This window comes from Chiroxiphia lanceolata, chromosome 10 (assembly GCF_009829145.1).
Source record: "Chiroxiphia lanceolata isolate bChiLan1 chromosome 10, bChiLan1.pri, whole genome shotgun sequence".
NCBI classification, from domain to species: domain Eukaryota; kingdom Metazoa; phylum Chordata; class Aves; order Passeriformes; family Pipridae; genus Chiroxiphia; species Chiroxiphia lanceolata.
In genome coordinates, this window is record NC_045646.1 from 12,153,129 (window position 1) to 12,170,532 (window position 17,404).

General features: G+C 44.0%; 1 protein-coding gene across 2 annotated transcripts in view; it reads right to left on the reverse strand.

Moving 5' to 3' along the window:
* FGF12 (fibroblast growth factor 12) overlaps positions 1–17,404 on the reverse strand; it is a 224,307-nt gene that overhangs the window by 132,931 nt on the left and 73,972 nt on the right. Inside the window, exon 1 of one of the 2 annotated variants that reach the window (XM_032697752.1) lies at positions 8,965–9,193. The exons of the other annotated variant lie outside the window; for it this stretch is intronic. Coding sequence (XP_032553643.1) covers positions 8,965–9,052 — 88 coding nt within the window. The 5' untranslated portion in view covers positions 9,053–9,193. Of the gene's footprint in view, positions 1–8,964; positions 9,194–17,404 lie in introns of those variants that run through there. 2 annotated transcript variants of the gene reach the window in all.

The following is a 17,404-nucleotide window of genomic DNA, read 5'->3' on the forward strand; positions in this document are numbered from 1 at the left end:
CCAACCAAATATTTACAAAGATTATACCCTGCTTGCACTGAACATAAGTGCAATCAGCACTGGGAAATCAGCTTTTCAAAAGCAACACCTGAGAGTCCCTCCAGCCTGACCAACACACCACCCAGGACACTCTTATGCTATTTCTAGACTCAGGAACCAGGGAAGTAAAAGGCCTGGGCACACAGAGCTGAGAACAAGAGCACTGTGCACTGGGACATAGGAAGGTGTCCCAGTCTGTCACTGCTGCGATTCCACATAGGATCAGATGCACCAACCACCATCATCGGAAAACAACCATGGAAGAGGATAAACAAGGCAACATTAAGTCATAGGAACTCAGAAAAGCAGTGGCAGCACATTAGCTGCCCAGTCCCACTGGCAGTAGAATCATTATTTTTTTTGGTTTGGTTTTCATGTCACATTTATGACAAAAGAGGAAATCCAAAACTTGAGAAGGAATTTGCAGTATGGAGGACTTTGCAATACATTTCCAGTAGGTAATTTGTAGACACATGAACATCATAGAGAGGCTTGTCACTGTGAGAGTGTCATGGACACTTCTGATCCTTGTGCTTTTTCAGTTTGAATGCTCTGTCTAAGTATGTCCAGCTCCACTGCAAGTCCTGTAAAGAAGACTGCTATGGCCTATCCCTAACTCCTGGTATACTTTGGGTCCTCCCAGCAGACTTCCCAATCCTGAAAATCACTAAGGCAAGAGCAGGGAATGCCATATTGGGTACTTTTTTCCACAAAGAAAGCACAGCATGTTTAGCTGCATTTTTTAAGCAACAGAAAGTTTTTAAGCAACATCAGAAGTTCCCCCTTCTCCATTCCTCTTCCTCAGTGCTCTCAGCTCCTTATTCCGCTCCCATGCTCATATAGGCCTCCCACACTGTCCATGTCTTTTCCACCCACTCTATGTCCAAGTTATGCATTTAAATCACTTCTCTATGCTTCCATATGCCCACACACATGCATCTTCCTACTCCTGGATCTTTCCCCTGAAGGACCCAGCATTTCCTCTGCATCCTGTCCACAGTCCCTGCAGGTACATTTGCATGGTCTATGGCACATCAAAGAAGTCTATTTGAGAAGACAACCTGAAAGAAGAGCTAAAAGCTGGGACCAAATTGATTACATTTGTCACAACTCCAGCACAAGGCAGGGGCTTTTCTTGTTCTCTGAACACTTTTGTCCTATCTCCCAGAGGACCAGCAACCCCAGCAAGTGGTCATCAGGTGTAAGACCCTGGGGATCAGGGCAGTACATTCCTCAGATGACAGACTCCTGATCTACAGCAAATGGATGCCCCAGCTGGTCCCATACACAGCTGTGGTTTCATAAAAAGACTCGCTGAAAAACTAACAGGACAAATAGAAGAACCGAGAGCAGGAACTCCCCATCTCAGCTCTGCCAGGGCCAAGCAATGACTTCAGTCAAGTTGCTTCATCTCACTGTACTTATTGTTGTCACCCCATCCCCTTGGCAGCACAAAGCAAGCTGATTAGGACTGAGCAGCACAAGTGCCTGGCTATGTACAAGTGAGTTTTCAAGTGAACAAGTGGCTGTGAATGCACATTAAAAGCAGGAAGAGAACACTAATAAGGAAACAATTAATTATTTCATGGGTTCTTTAATACAGATTTTTTCTTATTCTTTCCTCTTATCTGGAATAAACAAAGTTATGGGGGACTAAATACAATTCCAGAGACAATCCAGGCTTTGGATCCTGGAAGTATTCAGTACCGACTTCTGGAAAACAAAACAATGATAATGACTCACGCTGGGCCTGGGGGTGGTTCGTCACAAAATTAGCAGCAGCTTCCATGCTCCCAGCTGAGATTGGCTTTGCTGGGTTGTTTTCACAGATCCCCAGGACTGCAATTTAGCACATGCAAATCGGCCCAGCAGCCAATTGCAGCCACCATGCTAGAAAGGCATAAACATCCATTTAGAAAAATGCTTTGCCATACAGAACATGATTACCTCCTTCCATACCATTTCAGGCTATGGGAAGAAACACTATTTTTATTATTAAACATTACACAGCTCTTTTCCTCCAAGGGGAAGAACGATCTATTTAAAGGCCTTTTAAGCAGACATCTATTCACACAATTGAAAGCTTTGTAGACTACCATTGCATCTAGAGAGCACACAAAGGATCTGTACCTGTACTCGGTATTGGTGAGGCCACATCTCAATTCCTGTGTTCAGTTTTGGGCCCTTCATTTCAAGAAAGATACTGAGGTGCTGGATAATGTCCAGCTCCAGAATGGAGCTGGGGAAGAGTCTAGAGAACAAGTTCTATGAGAAGTAGCTGAGGGAGCTATGGTTGTTTAACTTGGAGAAAAGGAGGCTTGGGGGAGACCTTATTGGTCTCTACAAGTACCTGACAGAAGGTTGTAGGAAGATAGGGGTTCAGTCTCTTCTCTGAAGTACAAGTGGCAGGATGAGAGGAAATGGCCTCAAGTTGCATCAGGGCAGCTTTAAATTGCATATGAGGAAAATTTCTTCTCCAAAAGGGTTGTCAAGCATTGGAATAGGCTGCCTTGGAAAGTGTTGGAGTCACCAGGCCTGGAAGTATTTAAAAGATATGCAGATGTGACACTTAGGGACATGGTTTAGTGGTGGCCTTGGCAGTCCTAGGTTAACGGTTGTACTCAATAATCTTAGAGGTCTTTTCCAACCTAAACAATTCTATGATTCTACAAGAAATCTCATCTGGCTTTTGGACCATGCTGATCTAAAAAATTTACAACTAGCATCGCTTTGGTAAAAAATTAAACAGGTTACTTCTGGAAAGCAGCAGAAAGGGCTGTGGGAAGACAAGTAGCTTGGTTTCAAGTGAAACTTCAGTAAGCCAAAGTACATCATTCTCACAAACAAAGCAGAAGGATTTTAATTTTTTAAATGAACAGGGCTTTTCATCTGGGAACTGATGGCTGTGAATACCTCCAGAGGAATCTGCTGGATACAGAAAACAAGCTTACTGTCAATGACCTGTTGGACAGGGAGAACAAGAAGAGTTTTAGGGATGGTAAGTGCCACTCATCTAAAACAATGGTTCTGGTAAGTATTCAAGCATATGATCATCTTAAATTGGGACTAGGTACATGCATAGAGTTCAATATGCACTTAGATGGTTCACTGAACTGAGACCTCTCTCCAGAAATACTCCTTGGTCTTTGAATAAACATGATCTAACAATAGTCACACAGCTCTTAAGCTGAAAGCATCTGCTCTGAAAGTTATCAGCTTTAAATATCTGCCTATGTCCCTGGATTCTTTGTTACTCTTCAAATGGAAAAACAATAACACAGAAGACAATATTTTATACACACAGTTATTCAGGAAAATCAAAGGAAAGGCTGAAAAATTATTTTGTTACATTGTTAGTTAACATTTCCCACTAAAACTTACAGTTTAAAATGTGTCAGTTGTACATGGTGTTTAAACTGAAACAAATTCTTGCTCTTTCCTTGGTTGAGTTTGGGAAGTGAAGGAAGGTAAGCTTTATTCCTTTAGAAAACCATGTAAACCTACGGGTGACAAGTGCCATAAACCAGCCAACCTCTGCTTCAGAGTACTGTTTATCATCCTAATTACAGATACTTAAGTAAATTCAAATTACTCTTATTTTGCTTGAATTTTTTCATTCATTGAAAGTAAAGCATTTCCCAAATATGACTCAATGTCAGTGATGCTCTGGTAGGATCCAGACAAGTTTCAATACTCAGCAGACTGGGTGAAGATGCAGCAATTCCAGACACCCAGCTCTGTGACCTCAGACATCTGGCTGACACCTATGCATTGCCAAATCACTTTACAGCCAGGGAGTCCGTGGACCTGCATTTGCTTTTGGAGATTTATGAAATATTTTACTGCAAACTGAACAATAAAATCCTGCATAATATCAAAGACTTTCCTTTGCATAACTACACAGAACTGGCTGAGAGCACTTAAAAAAGTGATTTGCATATAACTAAGGTCATTATCATTTATATCTCTGGAATTCTGTATGATAGAAAATAACCAATTTCACCAAATAAAACTCCTAAAAAATTTATCATTTCTAGCTCAGCCAGAAATGATTTTTTTTTTTTTAACAAAGATGGACAAGCACTGTGAGCTTCCAGGAGAGATGCTTAGCCAATGTCTACATGAGAGGGTTACTTCAGAATAAAGGAAAGTGGGGATTTAAAATGCTATAGCTATTCTTGAATAATACCCTAGAGGAGTGCTCCCATTGTAATAAAAAAAAATTTTCAGAGTTTTGTTTAATTCATTTCCCAGATGAATTAAACTAAATCAGACAAAGGTGTTTCCATTAGCGTATGTTGTGTCAACAATAGGCATTATCCTGGAACAGCACAGGTACTTAATTTCCACTGGTCAGCAAGTGTTTCTTTTCCAAAAAACACAAAACAGGAAGAGGGCGCCTGAGGAAAATGTGTGCAGGAACACTGACATGCTCTGAGCAGTGGTAGAGAACGGCAAGCAAGAGAGCTGGTGCAGGAAGGAAGAAGTGCTGATGACCCCAGTCAGATACCACTGTTTCTCAGCCTTGCGACCCCCTCCCAGCTCCAGTTCAGCAGCACTAAGCTGCCTTTCCAATCTCCCACCACTAATGCACATACCACACTCTGACCTGCCACAGATCAGACAGGCTCTCTGTGCTCCCTGAACTCAGCAGGAATTGCAGGTTTTCCTATCTGTCACTTCCATACACAGAGCTCTTTGCTTCCAGTAATTTGAGGCTGACTGTGCGGTATTTGCTGAACACCATAACTTGCTGTCTACTTGAATAAACAGCACTGTATATTTAAGAACTAGTGTATGTAAATAAAGTGTAGATGAATGCATAGAAGACTGCACAAGCAAACCAAGGAATGCCTGTTCTGCTCATAAACCAAATGCTATTCTTGAATATGCAATTGTACCTCCTATGTGGGTGATTCCATTTGCATCTGCAGATGAGATGTCTTGCACAGACACTGCAGACACATTATGACAGTGCCCCAAATAGTTTCAGGACAAATGCAAAGATGTGTATTGACAGCAACAGACTGGTTAATAGCAGAGCCACAACCTGACCTTGCTTACCTAGACAGAGTGCTTGTTCCTATTGCCCCAAATATCAAACTTAGCATTGTGATGCCTGGAGAAATATGAAGACCTACTGTGCCAGACATCATTTTAATTTCCCATAAAGCCAGCATCAATCAGCATATTTCCAGGAGCATCTCCAAATTTCACCAGTGTGAGACTTTCATGGAAGCCAAGTTCAGGATTTACTTTCAATATGAGCTTAATTTCTACTGAAGGCATCAATTTGCAAAATAGGGATTTAAACTGAGAAGTACTCTTGTGAATGTTTGAGAATAGATCAGTCTCTGGATACAACCAGATCTCTACTATTGAAAATAAAGCTGAAAATGCATTGCTGCTGAATGTTGTTGCTTGTTGATGTGAGAAATATCTGTGGTTTTAGCAACGATGCATCCCCACAGGAGAGTCTGTACAGAAGCCAAGGGCAGGACAGGCATGAGACAGAACCACTCATTCAGCCAAGTAAGAAATCCTTACAAAGGCAGACTGAAGCACTCACTAGCAGAAATCTTCATGCTGCTATTATGTAGTCTATGGGTACAGGGCCTTTTACATCAAAGGGTCCAAAAACCAGGTACAGCCACCCAAAATACTCTTTCACAACTCTATTCACAGTTACAGCAACAATACAATCATTATCTAATGGTTACCTTGAACTTACAAACATAGTAGCTATCTGTTTCATAATGTTGACTAGGAAGCCAAAAGCAAAACAATAAATCTGGACTGCCAAACCACGCCTCCCAAGCAAAGGGGAAAAAAGTGTTAGCAGAGAAAATAAATTAAAGAAAAAACACTTAACAAAATTAACCTGATTGCACCATCAAGAAGGGAAATATCTCTGCCCATGCAATACAATCAGTCAGTTTAAAGCTCTGAAACTAAGACAACAAGTGAAGTGCCTGAAAGATGATACAGGATGTTGCTGTGCTAAAATACTTGTATAGAAATTCACAAAGGACTAGGATAAATCTCTTGTTCTGTATTGCTATAAATTAGTCGCACTTTTGTGGTAGCTGGGAGACCCATTAAGTCCCATTTTGCCAGGTGCTGTTCAAACAACGAAAACAGCCTTCCCCTGCACAGACTGAAACAAGTGTCTGCAGACCTCAGAAGTGGAGCATGAGAAAACATCAGGCTAGAGTTAGCTAAGATTAAAAAGGTGATAAGTCTTTGCATAACAATAAAAAAAATCTTGCTAATATTTTTGCTAGCATCACAACAGACCTGCACAGTACTACACAATTACCTTCAATATTTCACTGTTTTTCTTTGAAGTATAATGCTTCTGTCAGAACCAGGAGTGGTCTAAGGCTCTGAGTCAGTACAACACACAAGTATGAATCCGACTTTACACATGTGCTTATGACTTGTTTGCATTAAAGAAAACATACATATCAGAAGGGCAAGGGCTTTGTCAATCTGTCAGAATAACTCTTCAGATCAGAGGATCAAGGACATATAAGTAGCTCACAGGTACTCTATGCCACTGCTGTTGTGGTCCATGTTTCCACAGTTCTTCCACCCCTGTGATTTATAATCCTTTTGTTCCTTTACATCTGTGACTGGCATAGCCCCCACAGTGCTGGGCTGGGCATAGCACTACACTTTCAGGGTAGTTGCTGGAGTATACACCTATCTTTTGGAGCGTGCTCACCTTCTGAAGAAGTAGCAAGGAGATTTCTCCTCCAGAAGGTCCAGGCCCACAGTGACCCCTTTATAGGTGGAAGCTTTCATTTTTATTGCACATTTTTCAAGAACATAAAGCCCAATCTTAATGGAAAATGAAAAAATGCAGCCAAGAAGCAGGAACGTATTTCAGCATCCTGATTCAAAGTAACAGACCATATCCAGAGTGCTCAAGCTTGTGGTGGCATGGGGTTAGTACCTGGAAAATAAGGTCAGTTGGAGATAACAATAGACTACTTCCTTGTAGCACAACATCATGAAATACAAAGACTACACAATGCTCAGTATTGTTCCATCAGTGCAGAAGAGATCAGGAAAGACTCTGGCACCACACACACATCAAGCACGCTTCAGCACAGGATCCACCTGTAAAGCCAAACCAGCTCAGCAGGGAAACTATCAGGACACTCTCATCGATTCTAGTTCATTGAAGCTATAGCCAAGCACGCCCCATGGCCTGAGCACCACCCCATTTTTACCAGTAGGTTATTGTTCTCTTTACTGGTCCAGGTTTCCAAATGACACAAAACAAATGTTCACACGCAGCACTATGAAGAAAATCCCAATACAGTTTTTCACTGAAAAGAGAATAATGTGTGTAATGCTTCAAAGCACAGCCACAATTCATTCTATTTATTTATCATATTGTTCTTCAAAGCAGGGCAAAACATACTTTGAAGGGAGCCAAGCCAGTCTCCCAAAGATTTCCAGCACGTCCCCTGTTGCCATGAGCTGTCTCAGACAACAACTTGCACACACAAATGTCATGGGAGGGAAGAGGTTACTGAGGCATAAACAGGTGTCTATAACCATTAACAACCTTTTCTTAGCAAGGCCATAAGGGAATCCAGGCTACCTCAGCAACAGTGTTCCCCCAAGAACAGCCTTTCTCTTCAAGAGACAACACCAAGCAATTTACGCAGGAGGCATAGAAATTTTTCTCTTCTGGGACCAAGATCTCGCAAAAGGAAACAGCACAAGCATGAGCAAAGAATACTCTAAAAGACATCTTGTAAACATCCAGTGCCCAAAGATTACAATGGTCAGGGTTCAATAAGCAGACCTACTCCAAAGCCAAGTAGGAACTAAAAGCCAGTGAAGCTCAAAGCAGGAGGGTTAACGCTGTAGCTTCTACAGATCTTAATAATAACAATAACATAGGGTTTCTTTCCATAGGCATTTACCCAGTGTTGTAGAGAAGAAAAGTCAGATTCATGAAAAAAATACATGTAGCACAGAAGAAATTGTAGAAACACCACTTAAAAAGCTTCAACGAGATCACCCTAAAATTCAGAGGTAGTGCCACACCAAACCAAGGCACTCATGCACTTATTCCCCCCCTCAGAAAGTGCTCAGGGACAGCTTAAGATCAGGAATATATTCAGACATTCACCCCACTGCATTCCCCATCCTAGTGTAATACTCTCTGCCCAACAGGCTCGATACTGAGACAGGTGTTGGGAGTCTCCTGGCCCCTCACCAGGAGCAGCCAGATATTTGCTTTTGCTTCTAGGAGAATCTCCACTCAGAAACACATTCAACACTCTCCACCAGAAAATCATTGTAACATTACTACTACTAGAAACAAAAGGTATGGAGAGCTCTTACAGTGGGCTCAACTAGAGTTCTGTGGGGCCACTGGTACATTGGGGAAGGTTATCCCTATATTGACCAGGTGGTAACGGAGGCTATGGCTGGGGGTTCCAGGTGAGATGGGAGATACAGGGGTCCCATATGAAGAAGGACCTGAGTGGGCTGCAGGTGGGATGGGGAACACTAAGGAGGCTCATGTGTGCAGAAGGAATCCGTGTGGGGACAAATAACCTACGCAGAGGTTCTGTTTGGGTGGGTGCTCTAGGAGGGATTAAGCACAGGGTGGGGTGGAGTCCTCGGGTGGATGGGGGCTGGGTTGTGAATAGTGCCACGGGTGAGGATCCTGGGGGCGGAGGGGACCCGGGTGTGGGGGATGCCGAGTTAACGGGGACTCGGTGTCGGGGATGCCCGGCGGAGTCAGCACCGCGGACAGCGCCCGGCCCATCCCGGCCACCTGTGCGCGGCGCCGGCGAGGCGAGGGCGGAGGAAGGCGAGGAAACGGGGCCAGCCCGGGCTGAGCGGCGCCCGGGCGGGGAGGCGAGGGCGGCGGGGACAAGGACGCGCGCTCCCCACCTGGGCTGTGGCTGGATCTCAGGCGCCTTCCACAGAGACACTGCAGCATATGCGAGCCTTTCTCCAGGAGAAGCCCGAGAATCCTCATGGATTTCACTTTGTGGCGCCCTCCCGCTCCTCGGAAAAGGGACCGGCCCCGGAGCGGCCGGCTCTCAGCGGCGGGGCGCCGGGCCCCCTCGCCGCCAAACTTCCCGGCCCATCGCCGCGGCCCCGCCGCGCCCGGGGGAGGGTGGGGGACCCCGCCGCCACTTCTCGGGACTTCTCCGCCCGCGGAGGGCCGGCTTTGCCGGGAAAGGGGGGCGGGCTGGCTGGAAGGACGTCAAGCCCTAGAAACACGAGCGGCCGGCTCCCAGCCCTGCCCCCTGCCGGCACAGCCCCCGCCGGGGCGGGGAGCCGCCGCCGGGACCCCCCCGCTCCGCTGCCGGCGGGGGCTCTGCCGCTCCCCGCCGAGGGTCCGGTCCCACCGCCCTGCGCGGATCCGCCGCGCTGAAGTTCTCCCAGTCCCGGCGGGGACGGAGGGAGGAGACGGCCCCGCCGTCCGTCCGCACCTCCGGCCCCGGGGCCGCTGTCCGGGGCCGGGCAGGGTCGGTGCCCGCGGATGTCCCCAGCGACAGAAGACACCACGTGCGGGGGCACCGAGCACGGCCCTTCCGGGGCTCCTGGACCGGCAGAAACCATGGGACCGGCAACGTGGCCGGGAAGAAGACACACCTCTTGTCTTAAATCACCCGTGGGTGCGGGTGCCCGGAACTGGGGTGTTCCTTTATAAACGACGGAGCCTCCGTATTTCCACCTACAGACCGTAAAGCACCAGTTTCTTGCAAAGGATGCTCCAATGAAACTGAAGGTTCCTTCTTTTTTACCCGTGTAACTATCACGGTTACAGCGCTGCAGACTTAAGTCTCAGTCTTTGAGCTGCACAGAGAGAGGTAGAGCCCATATTTCACATTAAGGATGGTTGGGGAGAGATGCTCTCCTTAGAACTGTTTCCAATTCATGAAATTACACAAAACCCACGAGACAAGACTGGAAAGAACAGGCACACAGAAAGTTCCTCAGACAAAATAGTATTAGCACATACAAAAGCCTCTCAAATTAACTCTTTCACCTGAATAGACTCCAACACTCCACTAAAAAGCAGCTGCCTCTGGAGCAAATAGGAGCCTTCCACCAGGGTGAATTTCTGACTGGATTACCTTGTGCTCAGGCAGGGTTACCTATTCACACAACACCTTTCAAAGCCTTCTCTTCTTTTGCTTCTCCTGGCACTGGGCAGAAGTGGGCAGGCATCTCTGACCAGCTCACGAGATGGAAGTTTTTCCAGAGAGTGCACTCAAGGATGTTGTCTTTTGGCCAACCCTTCACAGGGATGTGAGAGTGGAGATATAGACTTTATCGTTAACAATTAGTAGGGGGTCTCTCAAGTCCAACAAAAAGAATGAGGCACATGGGATGATATGATATGATATGGGATGCAGTGCTGATTTGCTCACTGGGAATTCCATTAGGATGGAACAGTAAAAGCCATGAAATATGCAGAGATCAGAGTACCAAGGCACATAAACCAGGCATAACAAAAGAAGTGCTGTTTAGGTGTGAGAGTCTGTCAAGGATTTGTGGAAAAACCAGTATTTGTGAGAGCACCTGGAATCTTTCATGCTCTCAATAAATACTCCACAGTTTCAGTTTTACTCTAGAAAAGAGGAAAAAAAGAAAACCAGTTAAAATGCTAAATGATTCATGAAACCGTAGCTCTTATTTTCCAGTCAGCTCTACTTCATATGCTGAAGAACAGCACTTAGCTAGAAGCAAAGCAAGTACCATACAGTTCAAGACTGTTAAAAGGATGCAAGGTATTAATAACTAATCCCTGGGATTCATGCTAAACTCAGTTTTTGTTGTCTGCTGTGACTTGAGGTGAAAATTATCGTTTCTATGTCTTAATTCATAAGCTATTTTAGACAGGACCTTGCACATGCACCAAGTCACAGCAAAAACCTAAATGAAACTGCTCTCTTCCATGTCCCCACTTATAGAGGATCATTGCTCCACTTACACTCCTCAGCAATACCTGCTCCACAGCCATCACAGAAGCCTATGGTGGCATGTCAGGGCAGATACCAAACTGAGACTACAGCTGTTGCCTCTCCTCTTCACCCATATTGTCCTTCAGTCCTCTGCTCTACCTGATCAGCAAGCAAGCCTGTAGGCCCTCTGGAACAAGGCCAAAAGTAGTTTGCACAATGAAGCCCTAAAACACAATTGGTGCTTCTTGGGTACTTCTGTAATAGCACAAAAATAATAGTCCTCTTTCTGCAAATGCATCAGCAGCATGTTTGAGATGAGAACAATTCTGGATCTGGCAGATCAAGGACAGCACAGGGATATCTGGAGTCAAGGTGCCCTCCTTGCTTAGCAGACAACATGGAGTTGTAAATGAGGGAGCTCTCATTTAGAGATGCCAGGACTGAAGTACAGCACCAGGTACCAGGAAAGATGCATTTACCTGTTATACATGTTAAGCTAGCATAGAAACAGGCAGATTTATCACATGAACATGCAAGAACAAGTGTATCAGACACGACACATACACTTATAAGAAGAAAAAAATTAGAATGCAACAGGTAGCTGAATTTTGAGCCATCTGTTCATTAAACCAACATAATTGTTCTTGGAAAATCTACTCAGAATAACCCACAAACCCACTAATAAAATACTCCCCATTTCTTTGGGGAGTTACCATCACCTTGCAGCAAGACTGATGATCCAGCCTTTGTGGGGCAGGCTCCAAGGGGTCAGCTCCTGATTCACATCAGAGTAAAGGAGAGCAGACTCAAATCGGTGAAAAGAATGAATGTTACCTGACATTCCCAAAGAAGGTCCATGAGGACTGCAATGTGCACATGTTCTTCTCTCAAACTGAGTCGGTTTACATAAGATTAAACAGCAAAATGGAAGCATAAAAATGGCAGAAGATGATTTTTTAGGACTGTGATGCATATGACTCAAGTGTTGACATGCCACAAAATACTCGGTAATATCATGTAGCCAATTAGGTAAATCTTAAACCACTAAACAAAACTTATAGAACTTGAAAAGATAAATGGAGCTGACATAAATCGAGACATTGCTAGATGTGTTAACTCATTTTAATCTGAAAGCAAGGTAAACTAAAATAAAGTTTCTTTCACTGCAAAGGCACAGCATGTACCCAGACAATATTTCAATGGGACATAGTGCTGCATAAATCTTGCTATGGTTCCATTAATGAGCTTGCACTACTAAATAATAATGCAAATAACATCTCAAAAGTTACTGTGAAAATGCTGCAGATATATAAATTTTTACCCCTTGGTAGAACAAAGGTATTAGAAATGATAGTGTATTTGAATAAAAGTAGAGATTGCATTTGCTGGAACACAAAGAAAGCTGTGAAAGCCTCATTGAGGTCAGAAGACATTTACAAGGAACATAGTGTCATGTGTGTTTCTCCCTTATTAAATTAAAATGCCATTGGCCTTCTGAAGCACAGAACAGAAACGAGAATATGTTTGGGATTATGGAATTTAAATTAATACCTTCTACTAAAAAGAGAAATGCACTGTGCTCTGATCAGAGACAAATAAGGTGATTTAGCCGACAAGGCTCTTTCCTAGGTATTAAAATAGCATAATGTGCATGAGTTCATCAGTTACAAAAGCCAAAAATGAAAGAAAATCTACAAAAGCTCAAAGAAGAGAACAGCCAGGAAAGGTAATTTCCTTGTGTTCGTACAAAAGCTGGTAATAATCTTTCAGGGTACTCGGTCTATGCTGTTCTGTTTTCATCCATCCTGACCTGTAGTTCTTTGAACAATGTAACTAGTACACAGATAAACAGCTTGTGCAGGTAGGTTCTTTTTGTTTGGTTGACTGGTTTGTGTTTTTGCAAGTCTCTGTCCTTGTTGTATTTTCTGGCCAAACACAGGCGGATATGATGAGAAATGGCCCATTAACCTCGGGACCTTTTTCCAAGCTGGTGCTGATGCTGATCTCAGACCTTGTCCCTGTCTGTAAATTCACAGAACTCCTTGCTCTTGGTGCTCATTTCTTGATGCTCAGTCCATGGGTCTGTATGTGATGGTATATTATTCAGTGATGGCAGAGAAACACTTCTCAGCACCTTTCATTGCAGGAGCCATTTAAGCAAAATCTACCAATGGGCCAGTAAATACAGCCCTTTTCAGTGCAAACGAGTTTCACCCCACTGTCACCACTGTGCTCTCTGAGCATTTCTGCTTACCCTTTGCCCCTTCATTATGAAGCAGAGCACTGCTGACAAGAAGGGGTGGCAGGATCTCCTTCAGCCAGCAGATGTACCAGCCACATACAACTTCTACTGCACCAAAGCAGAGCACATTCACACCAGAGCCAGTGAGAGCTGCAGCACAAAGTTCAGGGGTTTGCTGAAGGTTGCACAATAAATTTGTGGCCAAGTAGGGAATCATCTGTCAGTTCTCATTATGATGATTTAATGAGAGGATTAGCCTCTTCTTGATCAGTATAAAATTGTACTCATTATAACGCAAAGATTCTGCTTGAAACTCTACCATGGATAAAGTATACCACACACCACACCTGAGAGCAAATAGGAGACAGAGAAAGACACATCTTGATGTTGTACATCAGACAAGAAAGACTAATTTCTTAGTTGCATTTCTGAACAAGAGGGAACATAAACCACCAACTCCAGCTCCTGGTGGAAAGACTGACTTGGCAAATCTCAGCCTCCTCTCAGCTCACCTAAGCAGGTTCAGGAGAAAAAGAAAAGACGTCCCGTAGCCCTGATCATTTAATAGGTTTATCCTCAGACACATAAAAAACTTATGAGCACTCAGTAGTTGCATTTCCCATAATTAAGAAGAAATCTAATATTACATGTAAAGAAGGTTTTGCATATCAGCTTCCTCAGAAGCTAGAATTTCTAGGTCTTCTCCAAACATATTTTGGTAGTAGTACCAGCAGCTCAGAACAGATGCTCTGGAAAAAAGGGCAGCCAGACATTGCTCCTTCCACCCACTTCCACTGCCCAGCAGCTCTCCTCCTCTACAGGATGTCTCACAATGTGTTTAAGAACCCTTGATAGATTTCTCCCCAACAAATTTTTATAATCATTTTTTTAAGCCAGTAATACCACTGATCTACTCACTGTCTTTTGGCAAGGAGTTCTATAGATTAATCATGTGGCAGGAAAAAACTTCTATTAGTTTAAAACTGCTTCTCAACAGTTCCATTTAATGCTCCCCTTAGCTTATAAGGTGAGAATTATAAGATTATATTGTGAAATGGTAATTTTATGTTCTCCATGACAGTCATGATTTCATACACCTCTGTTGTATTTCTTTCCTCAATTGTTTCATTTCTGAAGACACCTGAAAGTGCCTTATCTGTTCCCTCGTTCTCTGGGCAGCAGCTACTTACTCTTCACGCTTCACTGACCTTGTCACTGTTTCCTGTGCCTTTCTAGTTCTATCACATCTTTTTTGAGACAGGATAACTAGAGCTGCACACAGTACTCAAGGTGCGAGTGCACCAGGGATTTCTAGCACGGCAGGAGGATACCTACTATTTGCTGTCTGTACCTTTCCCAATAATTTCTGCTTGCATCTGCTGAGCTAGCATTTTCAGAGATTCACACTGTCTCTGTGGTCTCTTTCCAGTGAGAAAATGGGCCCCAGTAGCATCCCTTGCCATAAGTGACCACAAAAATATAAATAAATAAATTTTATTTTTGTCAGTGGCTGCATTGCCCTGCACTCCTCCTATACTGCTGTTAGTTCATCAGGTGCTCCATATAAGGAAATCCCTCCACAGCTCTTTCCTGTCCATTTCTGTTTTTCTTACTCCAATGATTTTGTCCCTTCTCCATCCCCTCACTCTTTGAGATCATTTAGAAGCATGTCCAGGACTGCATAATTCAGTCTCTCTTCACTGGCAGTTTCCCCACTGATGAGACCTGACCTTTTTTCTTTAGAGGAAACACCCAGTGAGGGAAGCATTTTAGAAATCCAAGCGCACGGCAACTTCTGCATCACCTTTACCCAGATACTCAGGAAATACTAAGAAACTCAGGAGGATGTTCCCTCCACAAGAGCCATGCAACCTCTTCCCCAGATGACCAAACCTGACTGCCAGGCCCCCACAGGACGGTGCTGTGATTTTTGGCAGATGGATGAATTTCATGGCAAAATACTAGATGTTGCCACATTTGTCCTTTGAATCTGACAGTGGCAGAACCACCTTCTAGATGCACCTCCTTGGTGGGTTCAAGCCCCCTGCCAGCTCTGCTTGCTGTTTCACATCTGCAGCCCTGCAGATGGCAAAACATGCAGGAGGGCAGATCTCCCTGTCCTGTCGATCCCTCCATGCTCAGAGGTTATGAGAGAGGAAAGCAGATTAAAAAGCTGTCATGAAGCCAGCACGGGGAAGATCTGACCCACAGGGCCCCAGTAATTGAGGTTATTAATCCACGGTAGGAAACAATGGCTTTGCCTGAGGCATGACCCAAGTTTAGAGGGCAAAAGCTCACAGTTGTGCCAGCACTAGACTTTTGAGACGGGCAGCAAGCCAACCTGCCGGCCAGCAGCACTTCTGGGCTCTGCCCACTGGACAGCCCCTTGGCTCCTTTGCTTTCAGCAGGCAGCCACCAAGGCAAAGCCAGAGCTGGAAAAGGTGCAGCTTCCAAATTCAGGGTGTGCTCTTGGCTTTCCCCCCAATTCACTGTATGAAATGTAAACAACTGGCAGGCTGCTTTCCCCATCTAGGAGTACAACTAATCCATTCACCTCACAGGGGAAAGTTGCAAGGCTTAACAAAGGGGATTTTCTGAGAGTAAAAGTACAGTAGACCAACCCTACAAGAAGCCAACTCCCCTTCCCCTCCACGAACCCACTCCTGATGTTCCAGAGTGCATCTGAGGTGGGGAACAGCATCTGTGGAAGCATGAACCTCCCCATCTGCCTGCTTCAGTGACACTTACAGAGACTTTTACTGTGGTCTAGATCTGAAGTGTATTTATTCTGGCATGCTAATACAACACGTGTGGCACAGCCTCATCAAGACAAGTGCTAGCCTGCCTAACTCCCTGCCTTGGGAATGATGGTACAAGGAATGCTTTCTGCTCCAATACACAGCTGCTCCAATGACATTAAAGCCACTACCAGGGCACCATGGTTCAAACCCTCACTGATTAACTGGCCACCATGGCTGAAGAATTCATGGAGACACATTCGAAACATATTGAACATTTGACACATTTTGAAACACTACAAAAATCACTTTTCTGGAACATGTAACTCCCGGTTCCTGCAGTGTAGCATGGCTAAGGCAGAAGGTTCTTTGTCAGACTCACACACAGATTTGTCCCTCCTGCTTCTGAAAGGATAAAAATTACAAAAGCTAGGTATTAAATAGTAATATTACAGAGCAGTTATAATGGGTCTATGTAGGTGAAGGAAAATTAATGTTTCAAGAGAATTGAAGACTGGATTTACAAGACCTTTATAAGAGCCACTCTTGAAATCCTGGCTTGTTAGTTACTGACTGCATTTTTTGCATGTGAACTTAGTTAAGAAGACTTTTTTTCTGGAAAATTTCCTTTTCTGAGACTATTTCATGTAGCATAGTCCTCACCAGGATGCAAGAGAGCTAAGAAATAAAAATATTTACTTTTTCAGGGAACACTATTATACTTTGGGGTAGACATTCCAAAGAAGTAAAAAATAAAATTTAAAAAAAATCAACATATATTATTTTTCCTTAAAATGACATTTTATAAACTCTCAACTTTGCTGAAGTATTTTGATAATATTATGAAAATAAATTTTCAAGGAAAGGTTTTGACTTTATCAAAATAAAACATTTCCTTAAGTTTCTCAAACAAAATCTGACAACTGACGAATACCCGGAGTGTTTGTTTGATGATGGTGTCAACAGAGAGGAACTGAACTCCCTCCCCATTGGGCCACAACTCCCACATTGCTCTGCAGCCCCCTGCACACAGACATACACGTACCACAGACTGGCTTCACAGGACAGAGGAGATTTTGTGCTGTTCATGGTTTTGGAACAAAAGGCGAGGGCAGTTGGTACGACCAGGCTCAGACCCTGCCACTACAAGGCAGAGCCACTTCCTCCATCCTCTGCTATGAGAAAAACCCAAACATAAGTAACACGTTTGGGGTTCCTTCTTGCATTTGACCCATGGTTTAGCATCTTTTAAGGTTGCTGTTGTTAGTTTTTTTCTGCAGCCATTAGAACCAGAAAATACTTAAATATGCCAAGATATTGTTCTTACATAATGGCTTGGGGACTTAAGAAAGGCCCCAAATCTTTTAAGAGTTAGGAACACCAGTTTGCAATAATCATACCAGTGACAGGTAACACAGCTGGCTCCCAGAGAC